Source organism: Alligator mississippiensis, chromosome 4, assembly GCF_030867095.1.
Source record: "Alligator mississippiensis isolate rAllMis1 chromosome 4, rAllMis1, whole genome shotgun sequence".
NCBI lineage: Eukaryota > Metazoa > Chordata > Crocodylia > Alligatoridae > Alligator > Alligator mississippiensis.
Genome location: NC_081827.1, coordinates 186,965,927 through 186,977,989, shown reverse-complemented (window position 1 = coordinate 186,977,989; position 12,063 = coordinate 186,965,927). Strand labels below are relative to the sequence as shown.

The window sequence follows — 12,063 nt, the reverse complement described above, 5'->3', positions numbered from 1 at the left end:
TCCCATTGGTTAGAGCCACGAGGAGGAGGCGGGGCCAGCCGCGAGGCGGGATCCAGTCAGCTGCTTGGCACAAGCTGAGCGGGAGCCGGCGAGGCCGGAGCCGCGGGGGACGGGTTCTCGCGAGGGACATGGTGAGCCAACCGGGCGCGGCGCGGCGCGGCGCGGTGTGGTGTGCTGTGCCACCGCCTCCCCCGGGCCCAGGTCACCGCCAACAGGAGGCTACTGGGGCCTCCCTCTGGAGGATCTCGGCTGCACGCCTTATTGTCATGGAGACTTCCCCCAACTTACTCCTTTGGCCTTGTGCCTCGGGGCGAGTCAGACTTGGGGACATCTGGACGCCATGGCTTCCGGGCTGGGGCCTGCACTAGGACACCTGTCATGGATTTGGCGCATCTGCAGCGCCAGGCTGGTCTAGGAGGTAGGAGACTTGGACGACGGCGCTCTGTTCGGCCGGTAACATTGAGAACGGATCTGGCCCGAGACAGGAAAGCAAAAGCATTTGAACCCCTCGTCCAGCTGCTCTGCCCTGCCCCGCCCCATTGCCTTAAGGCACGAGGCACAGGGCAGGAGGAACAGCAGCAGTGAGAGAGAACCGTGGGGCCTGCCCCCATGCCCTGAAGGGGTCACAGCTTCCCTGGCTCTGAGCTATTGCCAGGGACAGAAGGACCCGGTCACCTCACTTCTTGGGCAGACTTAGGGTTTTGGAAAGGGGGTTGCAGTCCTGCAGCTCACCACGTGCACCCCCCTTTTCAAACCCTAGGTCCCAGGGGAGGGGCCCAGGGCTGCATTACTGAGGGTAAGATTGGGGTGGCGGGAACCAACTTCATTGGATTGAGTTAAAAATCATCTGCAGGGCTGTGAAATAAGAGCTTGGTTACCAAGGTCAAACAGCAGAATTGCAGAACAAAGCACACATGGCTTGACTGGTGGAATATCAACACAGTTAAAAAGGAGAGAGGATTGTTAACACTGGTGGAATAACTGGTTTAGAAAAGATCAGGTAGATTATAATGAGCAAAGAAGTCAATTGACTCCCTTAGCCCTGCCCTACTAGAAATGCTGCTGCCACTGCCAGAAGGTTGGTTTTACATTTTGTGGGGGTGCAAGTGCATCATCTACTATGCAAGTGCATTTTTCTACTTTTTTTCACACATTTAGTTACATAAAGCTGCATTGTTTCCCTCAGCAAAACTCACCCCCAATCTGTCTGTACACTTTATTTCTTAGGGAGATAGCACCAGGCAAAGGCTCCAAAGGGAGTGGACCCTCCCCCACCTGGGAACATGGTTGCAAATGAGGCAGCAAGAACCAGCACAAGCAAAAAAAAAAGACCCATGGCCCTTAAGCACCACTACAAAACCCACTGGTTGTGAAGCCTGGTGTCTGGGGCTTTAGGCTATATTACATATTCAGGCTTTTTCCATACTCCAAAAAAATGAAAACTGCCATGCTGGGTCAGATCATGGTCAGTATCCTGGCTTTGATAAGGGCAGAGTAGAGGTTTTAGAAAAGTGTGTAAGAAGTAGGGCAGCAGTAGAGCAATCCCTGTACTGCCACACATCCATTTATCAACCGTCTTAGATTTTTGGGGGGGGAAGGGGTGTCCTGACATAATTACTCTTTACAAAAACCCTGTCAACTCTTCCCTAGAATGTTACACTTATCCACACAGCTATTACGTTAATTGGGATTAGAAATTCTACTAATTAGCCAAGAACACAAGTTAGATGCATTGTTCCACATTCCTGGATCACCCCAGGAGCCCTTTTTAAAGACTGGTGTTACAGTGCGATAGTGAACACACTATTGACAACAGTTCTAGTGTTCCACAGCTGAGTTCCTTTAAAGCACTTGGGAGAATACTATTAGGCCTAGTAACTTGTTACCATTTGGGGTTTATCCATGAATGACTTGTGCCTCCTGAGACTGGTGGGGGCACCATTTGTAGGCTGTAGCATCGATGGTGAGCATGGTCTGCCTGCAGACACCAGCGGCGGTGAGCGGGGACTATCCGCACATGCGGGCAGCGGCAAGGGTGGGCAGCGATCGCCCACAGAAGCTGCTGGCATCAGATCTCGGGGGGGGGGGGGGGGGGGGGGGGCTCATGCCCCTCCGTGCCTCCCCTATGAGTCACCTATGGGTTTATCAATTTGTTCTAAAACCTGGTTTATAGTAATAGTAATATAGAGAACTTAACGACAAAGATTTCTACTGTTTCAGAATAATTTTAAGGTTTGTTTCAAGCTCTGAACTGCAAATAAGAGCAGTATTGCCAACTCGTGTGATTTTTGGCATTGTTCTTAAAGTCTACACTTCAGGAATGTGAAAAACTTAGCTCTTTCTTTTAGATATATTTATATATAAATAAAGAGCTAAGTTTTTCACATTCCTGAAGTGCAGACTTTAAGAACGCCAAACATCGTGAGAGTTGGCAACACTGTAAGAGTAACATCATGTAAGGAGGTAATGTTCTGTGCACCACTGTAGGAACCATTACTCTAAAACAAGAGTGTCAAAGAGAGTTCGCAGAGCCACAGCTGGTCTAGGACCTGTGCTGTATGTGGCATTGTCCTGGACTGACCAAAGCAACTGCTGAGTCTGGCTCGTGGGGGCAGAGGGGAAGGAAGGTGGGAATGAAGTCTGAGGCCCAATCTGGCCTGTGGGGCTGGCTCCAAGGGCTGCACCCAGATGAGTGTGACCATGCAGCATGTGGTGCTGCAGACACATCTGCAGCGCCATATACCGCACACATGCAGTTGTTTTCTACGCTGCAAGGGATATCCATGCTGCTCAAAACCAGAGCCTGGCCAGCCAGAGCCATGCTCTGGCTGCCAGCCAGGCTCTGTGGTAGGATCACTGGTGCTGTAGCCCTGGGAGGTCCCCAGGTAAGGCTGCTGGGGCCATCCCAGTGCTAGCCCCAGCCACCCCTGCCCCACACAGGGTAACTGGCAGTGCACCAGAGGGCACATGGCATATTCCCCGGGGACAAGTGGCAGCGGCACAAAGTGTGCTGCCGCTATTTGTCCCTGGGGAACCAAATGTCCACGCACGTGTGGTTATGACCATGCTGTTCATTCAGCCCATGGATTGGTCCTGTGCCCATGGGGCCAGGCAAGTATGACACCCCTGCCCTAAGGAAAGGAATAACTCTCACTATGAAGACTTCAGAATAATTCAGAGAGGTGTTGGCAATACCCATACTAATTTTGGTATGCATTTCAGTGCTTACTTTAAAGTAAAGGTGCACATTCCTGTGAAATGTCTGCCAATATGAAAGCATGCATGTTAATCTCTGTACACTGAATGTAGAACAGATTTTAAAGTACACTAGAAGACTGACATTTTATTTCTGAAATAAATTGTGTAGTAGGGAAGACAGAGGCACTGGTACTAGCTCTCCTACCAAATGCAAATACTTAAATACATTACACCTAATTATCAACCAGTCTAAAGCAGTGGTTCCCAACCTCATTGGACTCGACATACCCCTCACTGGACTTGAGGCACCCCTGCATAACTTTTTCAAATTGAGTGGCACCCAATTTCAAAAAAACTGAGTCTGCATTTATCAACTTACCACCTCACACCTGGCTTCTCTTACACACAAGGGTACCTGCGGTTTACTTCAAAGGATCTGGCACTCTCAGTTGAGAATCAGTGGTCTAAAGGCACACCCTGGAGTTCCTTTAATTGCTACTGCAGCACATTAGGACAAAAGAAAAGCTTATGATTAAAGTAGAAATGTAATGTAATTCCACTTTTTTTTGAATTGGGTGAACACACTGGCTTTATTTTCTAGTGTTAACCCATGGTTTATAGGCATCATGTTGTCCTTGCACCCCTCTGACATTGTTTAAAGCCATGGTAAATTCTCCTTTCCTCAGCTGTTTCTTCAGATTGAAAGAGATCAGAGTATGGCATTACCTGCAGCATGTTATTTGCTCTGTACTGTTACCCATGGAGTTTAGGTGACTCCATTTTAATTTTTTCTATGGCCCAATTTTAGAATTGCTGATTCAGTAAGTGCTATGTTATTGGTTGTTTGGCTGGAGACTAAAGTCTTTATCATATACACACTGGAGGAAAAATACAGGGTCCAGTTTTGCAGTGCTCATTACCAGTTTTTATCTAAAGTTGATAGGAGTTGTCTGAGTAACCTTTGGTAATCGAAACACCTTTTCCTATTAACATTTTCCTTATTTCTTAGTATGGTACTTACAGAATGGCTCCCCCCAGTATATGTTAAAGCTTGTACATTATGTACATGGCCTGTCAAATTTTCTAGGTTCTCAAACAATCCAGGTTTTACAACACAAAATTAGTAAGAAACTGAAAAGTTTTGACCTGAGTTGGTACATATTTTATAACAATTACAGATCAATACAAAAATGAATTAGAAAGTGTAGCTTTCCTAAATGACACAGCATTTTAATAAAAGAATGAATCATGCTGCTTTGACCACATCAGAATTTTTTGCTGTTTAAAAAGAAGAAAAAAAAGTGACATCGGTGACTCTTGAGCTCTGCTAACCAGTTACAGCTACATTTGAGAAATTAAGCCTTCAAATGTAGCAGTTTTTATTTATACAAGTAGTGACACTTGATGCTAACTATCATAGCAATTCATAGTCTATGAATTACCTAAGTGCAAATACATTAACATTTAAAGGCATATTACTTGTGCTAACTATATTATGCTTTATGTACGCACTTCCGTAATTTAATGTGGAGGGCATCACGGTCAAGTAGGAAGATATTTTGGTTGCTGACAGACATTAAAAAACAACAACAACAACAAAGTGCTTTACCAGAAGCATCAGCGCATTATTCTGACCTGGCTCCATAGCATCTGTATAGATTGGGCGCTTCAAGCGGGGCTTTTTGGTGCTTGTATTTAAAGCTGATTGAATCAGCTATTAAAGCACCAAAAAAAGCCCCTCTAACATGCCCAACCTATAAAAATGTTGGGTGAGCTGTGCCCAACTAACTTGATGCCTCTTCTGGCCCATTTTGGGGTGGTTGTTTTTTTTAATGTCCGTAAGCAGCCTTACTGGTTTTATACTTTATGCTGGATTAATATTACTGGCTTTTTATGATTGAGAAAAGTTATGTGTACTGAGAAATGTAAGAAAGGAGGGAAAAAAGAAAAAAAGCTGTATTTTCCCATTAGCGCACCATGTATAGGTAAACATAATTACTTTTAGGTCCAGAATACCATTACATGTAACACGGAAGTGTACAAGCTTTTGGTAGACTCAAATTACTTCTGTGTTTAAGCTGGTCTCTTTTGGATGACGGGGAAACGTTACTTGGTGGCTTGTCTCCACTATATGATGAATATGGGAGAGTATACCACACTACACATGCAATTCAACTTTCAGCATTAAGGTTATTTTAGTTCTGAGTTTTTCTCCAAACTTTGTTGACCAAATGCCAAACTGTACGGTGAACAAGCCTGTTTAGACTAGGCTGACACCTTGACACCTTCAAACCTATTCACGCCAGCTGTGAAGGCTTCTTCCCATAGCCCCATTCATGGAAATGCAGGTGCCAGCTTTCAAGTGATTTAAATAAAAATAAACATTGATTTCCCAATACAGCCTTTTGCAGGAAAGCTAGTATTATGCTAATTTTATATTTCTATTCTTTACAGATACCAGCCGTTAATAATTGTACATCTTACAATTAGAATGGGAACGTCATCATTGTTACTTTATTTTTTGGTCAGCAATTATATCAAGAATGAAACATGGCTTAATTCAAATGGTCTCATTTAAAGTCTGTTGTTTCCCATACAACCCGTTTTCCAGGATAGCCATTTATCATGATAAACCACTCCATAGAAATTGCCCAAATAAGTAACATTTTTATTAGTGAGTTTTTATGCATTTCCATATCAATTCAGATGTGCTTGTTTTTCCTAATAAAGGAAATGATTTTTAAAAACCATTTGGGGTAACATTCCATATTTTAAACAATAAAATTATTACTAAACATTAAAAATAAATCAGATGATAGCCATTTTAAATACAGTTATTGGAACACTCATCCTGATCCCTTAACAAGCTACACACATAGTGAGACTAGCATCCACACAGAACCAGAGCAAGTCAGCGGGGCTGGCAGGTGCAGAGCCACCTCAGTATGGAACCAACAGAAGGATTGGAGTCTTGGCTGTTACCATTCACAGCCCTGTTACTGTACATTCTTCACAGGACAGTTTAAAACATAGCTTGCAATATTTTTTCTTCCTTTTTACTTACAACTAAAGCTAAGTCATATTGAAAGTTGGGAAAAACGGTTTTCATATTCAGCTACTTTATTACACGTGGAAAAATTTCTAGAGGAATAACTATATCTGGGTTGAAATATCTCAGTTTGATTTTTTTCTGTGATAAGATACTACTGCACATGGATGAAAGATGGAAACTACTTAAAAAAAATCACATCACTTTCTGATGAATGAAATATTGTTTTTAATTTTTTGGACCAGTTTGTTTCTTCTGATTTGTATCATGGAACAATATTTTCCACTGCTATTACAAATAAAAAAGGATGCCAAGCAGCAGTCATAAAACCTAATTTTTTGCTAACATGATGTTCTGGCATGTGTACTGAAACTTCATTGGATTTTGTCGGAGCTAAAGGTTTTGCACACCAGAAATTTTACAAGCAAGCCATAGAAAGTTGTAAATCTGTTTCCACTTCTCATTTGAGGTATTTGGCAAGACACCTGTCTCTGCATCAGAATATTCTCCCCATAAAATCAAGGACTTGGGTAGATGTTTACTTCTAAATAGCTCTACACTTGATGGATGAGAATTTGTTTCTCCAGACCACAGAAGCTTCTGTACCCCAATCCTTCTCCCAGAACATGAATTTAGCTACTTCACTCCTTCCCCACCAACAATGAGCCATATATCTCTGAATGTATCCAGATAACATAGGAAGGAGTGTTTTTTATCTAGTCCAGTTACAGAAATGCATTGAGTTAATATTTTTGGTTTGTACTTTTTATGAAGGTGCTTCAAAAACAGAGACTGGCAATATAGGCTGAGTGGACAACACAGCAATGGCCAATATTCTAAGCTAAATCTGGAGGGAGTAAGAAGAATAGTGCATGGACCAGAAAAACAAAGAGCAAGTTAAGAAGAAATAATCTGTTTGGCTTAGTGGATGGTAAGCAGAAGTATAGGGAGTCAGGAGCAGTCAACGTTCATGAAAAAATATTTGTGGAACAGGGAATTAATCTTATCAGAGCAAAATTCTGAAGTGCTTGGTATAATCATCTTCATTCTTTATGTATTAAGGATTTTTTCTTGGGTTGAGCTTTATTTGTCAGATAACTGCTATTCTCTTTTGAACAAAACGTTCCAAGTCCTTTCCGATAGAGCATATCTGTTATGCTAGCTGTAAGCTGCCTGTGGTATTTTAACAGTTAGGGTTCTTTTTTTTTTTTTTTTTTTTTTTTAAGAGGAAGTGGAAAACTTTCTAAGGACCAAAAGAGGACAGTTTTGCTACTACTGTATTTGTAGAAAAACATATACAGCAATGTATTCTAAAGTGCTTCTTTACTTCTCGGCTACTTATCAAAAATTAGACATATACAGACACATAGTTTAACAGTTCATGTACTGGTAGATGCTTTCTGATGTAGAAAACCCATCGCACATTTTTTAAATTAATACCATTTGCTCTGACAACTGTAGTGAAGTGAGTGATGCAAGTGCAAAATCCACCATTTTTTAAAATGTGGCCTTTCTTTGCTTTATTTATGTAACATTACATCCTTTAAAAGTAGTTGACTTCAATTCTGCATACAGGGATTAAATAATACAAATAAAAGCTGTAATTCAATGAAGCTATTGCCTATTTACCCTGAAATAAAATAGTTTTATGATTGAACTGGTGCAAAAATCCCTCCAAACTCCTTTGTTTATTGGCAAAGTCATTTAAGGTCACTTTTGCTTCCAAGACCACCTTCTTCCATGATTTCCACTGAAGGAGTTTTGTTTTGTAATGGCTTGTGGTTCCACAGTGATTTGTAAATGAAGAGCATACTATACATATACTATTGTAGTCACTAAATTGCAGCTACTGCCATGAGAGGAAGTCCAAAAGTTACAGTAATTTTTCTAATTTTCAGCAAGACACAGAAACTTCAAGTCCAAGTTTAAATGTATATTTTGAACACCATTTTAAATGGCAATAAGTGGCTGCTGTGCCTTTCAAGATGGAGAACTTACATGATGCCAACTGTGCTTGTTAACTGGTATACAGGTACTGTACTACAAACGTACCAAAAGTACTGTGTGGAAGGGCATCAATAGGCACAGCCATTTGGATTGGCTACTCCTATGTATATAGTGCAGCAGGTTTGAATCGGCGTAGAGAGAACCACAATTTGGTGGCACACAGCAAATGAGTGCATGTGTTTGGGGTTTTTTTGTTCTCAGAAGGCATAGTACAAAGCATCCCAAACAGCAAAACCAGAAGCATCTGCAATGTTGTTCTCATTTCATCAAGTAGTAGTTTCTGAAAGCTGGCAATTATTGCTGAGAAAGTAAAGCACTCCTATTAGCTTTCATCTTCTCCAGACGTTTTACTAAATGGCCATTGCTCACTTCAAGCTCTTCAGTTTTATCCAATGCAGAGCGAAGCTGAAAGAGGGAAGGAAAAGAAAAGCCATTAGTAAATTTTGAAATGCTTTCCCTGTTCCAAAGATAAGGCGATGCTGAAGTTCTACCAGCACTATTCTACTCATGCTTGCATACTGCAGCAACCTAAGATGTACAGGGATTTTCAACAAGTTCTTATAAAATTATACAACTGCCTGCACCAGTGCTTTAACAACCCTCAGAGTATTCCAGCAGTAAGCTATAAAAGTGATATTTTTGGAAACGTGGGTGCCCTAAGTTAGAGACCCATGGAAACTATGTGAATCTCAGAATCATGGAGAACTTTCAACTCCAACTGAAGAGGGTGCTCAGGGCCACAGCCACAAAAGGACTTAGACATGATGATCAACATCACAGTGCCAAACTCTTAGGTTTCCAGCCCTTGGAGTGAAATTCACAGGTTTGAGTTAGTTAGAAGCCTGAACTCCTGATGTACTTCATAGGAAGAGTTAGTTGACTCAGAACCCACAGCCTGCTCGGCTGCCACTTAATCAGACATATTGAAGAAAAGGGCATGTCTTAAATCTCACCACTCTTTGGGTACTTCACCCAGAATTCATGGTCTGGAATCTTCCTCTGGTTTCCATTAAAAATTGAGGAGAGGTCAATCCTTTCTTTTGATGCAGTCAGAGGAGGAGGTGGTCAGTTGTACTGCCACATTTTATACAATAACTTAGTAGTATTAGTTTCAGGAGGTGGCAGACTCCAGTTCAACGCTCCCTTTGGCCTCAGGGGAGGTGTCTACACATGCAGGAGATTTGTGCCTCAGCACACGTGCCTGAACATACACTTTGGTGTGGGGCAAGTTGTGCCACCTGAGGAAAAAACAGACCCTGCCCAGCTCCTTCCGGATCTGCAGCTAGGGGGAGCTGAAGGCTGAGATCAGCACAGCTGCTGGCCCCAGCAGTATAAAAACCTGGCTTGGTGAGCAGGCCAGGGCTACTTGCCCTCAGGAGCTTCTGAGGGCCAGGCACTTGGTACTTGGGGACACTAGGTAAAGCCCAGTGCTGGCCTCAGCCTCCCCTACTGCCCCCAGGGTAACTTGCCGTGCACCAAAATGCACGTGGCACAGGTGTTTCCTGGGGACAACCAGCGGTGGTGCAAGGCGTGCTACTGCTAGTTGTCCCTGGGGAACCAAACGTCTACACCATGCATGGACGTGGCCAGGAAGTCTGTATTAAACTCAAGTGACCCTGAAGGCATGGAAGTAATGGTGAGAGAAGCTGACAAATGGACAAACAAACTTGAGAATAATGGTGAATTGTAGGGGTGGCATGGGCAACGTGAAGCTTGACTAGGCAGCTTAAGTAGAGAGAGGCATTTAGAAAGAACTTTGAAGCTGGTGACAAAAGAAATGCAAGACAACCATGAATTGGAGTCAAGGGAGGGACTATTCAGGGGAATGATGATCAATGAGCAGGAAGACTACTACAACAGTTGCAGTTTGAATCAGTTTGGTTAACTTTAGGTGTCCAAGTTTGAAAATGTTGAAAACTTAGGGCGTCTTTACACATGCTCCAGGGGCAGGAGGGGGCGCTTTAATTAGAGCAGCTCTTGGGAATGGCAGCCATTTTGAAGCACAGGAATGCTGAATACACGAGACACAGATTGCTGAAGTGTGCTAATTAACGTGCTCCAGCAGATTCAATTAACCGAGTCTTCTCTAATGTGCTGTAATTACAGCGTGTCCGAGCACGCACCCCACACATTTACAGGCATCCTTAGATTCTTCATTCAAGGTAAATGTATTGTACAGCACTGTAGTTAAATAGTAACATGAATCCTCAGCCAGCCTAAAGACAATATTGCCAGCTTTCTTGTAATTTCTCATTTACATATCACAGAAAGATGAAAGTAAGTAAATAAAAAATTAAACCGATTACTTGGCTTTACAAATGCTGAACAAATGAACATTCAGATCTGACAGCTACAAGCGACATGCAACACTGACCATTTGTATACTGTCAATGAACTAAAACTGTAGTGAATGACATGACTACAGAGCATGAACAACAGAATGGCCAGTGGCACCAATCCCAATACAAAGGAGAGGTGCCATGCACTGTTCAGGGGGAAGCGTACTATTGTGAAGTGTCAAAGATGCACCATCATTAACTACATTTAAGTGCTAGATTTAGGCCAAATTCTTCAGCATAAACAACACGAATAAAACAAAAGCATCTTTTATTACTGTGCAATAATCAACAATGGTGGTTGTGGTTGTAAAAATGCTTTCAGAAATAGATATCTGCTTCCCTTTCCATACAAACTGAATCTGACAGTCTACTACAATATTCTAACCATAAATTACCTCTCTTTGGAGCTTGCGTTTTTCAGCTTTCAGTTCATCTTCTATTCTTTCAGCATTTTCAGCAGCAGTTTTGTATCGAGTTACTTGACCCTCCAACCGTATTACCTATATTTAACAGCAAAGTTTATCAGTAAGAACAGCATACAAGATAAAGTAACTTTTACTTCTCAGTCTTGTCTTTGCCATTTAGAGATATTTGAGAAATTGGGAATCTCCATTTTTCTCTTACTAGATTAAAGGACACGTTTTGAGAAAAACTGTGCCAATGAAAATGCTCTAAGGTATATTTAGAGAGATAACAATAACCTGCCAATACTGAAAGTAACTACGAACAACTTTTTCTAGAGACGAGGACTAAATTGGGCCATTATTTCATCATTCAAGAATAGTGCTGGTAACTTACTAAGGATAAGGGTAATAAGTAGCAGTGCCAAAATGCCTCATATTTTCTAGCCTATGTGTCTTCAGTCACTCAAGAACCCCACTCTAGCTTATAACCAAAATTCTGAAGTAAATGCACTTATTTGCCAAATAGTTCTACAACATATTTGCCTTTAACATTTATTATTGTTTTGAGCTGTTCATTCAGATTTATGGAATATTTCTGTAATTAAATGGAAGTATTTCTGGTCTATACAACAAAGACATTGCTCTGAAACCCTGACAAGATTGACTTCAAAAGGATCCATGGGCAACTATTTAGTTTATCATGTAACCATATTTATCTGTTTACCTTTTCTCCATACAAGAACTTACATTCTGCTCCAGTGCCGTTATCTCTTGCTCAGACTTTGCTAGTTTAAATTTGAGGTCACTGATCTGCCTGTTGGCATCTCCTAAAAAGAAAATAATTCAAATTTATTACCAGAAATGCAGGATCAAACCTGGACCAGGTTCTAGATAAACCACGTTATCCTGACATAACTTTGTTGGGCTGGGCTGGTAGGTACCTGGTTCATGCTTCATGTATTAGCGCTAAATATCTTGGTAAAAGTTCCCTTAACAGTTCCCAACTGGCAGGTATACATGTTTAAGCTTTACAGTGACCCCCCTCTGACCATTCTCACAACAGAAC

The 12,063-nt window shown here is 41.9% G+C and overlaps 1 protein-coding gene and 1 long non-coding RNA gene across 3 annotated transcripts in view; one reads left to right on the top strand and one right to left on the bottom strand.

Moving 5' to 3' along the window:
* Positions 1-38: 38 nt before the first annotated feature.
* LOC132250373 (uncharacterized) lies at positions 39-7,064 on the top strand. The gene is made up of 2 exons (XR_009462069.1): positions 39-418; positions 5,653-7,064. It is a non-coding gene; the product is annotated as an uncharacterized LOC132250373 (long non-coding RNA).
* LRRFIP1 (LRR binding FLII interacting protein 1) overlaps positions 5,846-12,063 on the bottom strand; it is a 185,788-nt gene continuing 179,570 nt past the window's right edge. For both annotated transcript variants that reach the window (XM_059727186.1, XM_006274379.4), the window contains 3 exons: positions 11,745-11,824; positions 10,989-11,093; positions 5,846-8,659 (listed from right to left, as the gene is read on the bottom strand). In XM_059727186.1, the coding sequence (XP_059583169.1) occupies positions 8,549-8,659; positions 10,989-11,093; positions 11,745-11,824 (296 nt within the window). In that variant the 3' untranslated portion in view covers positions 5,846-8,548. The remainder of the gene's footprint in view (positions 8,660-10,988; positions 11,094-11,744; positions 11,825-12,063) is intronic.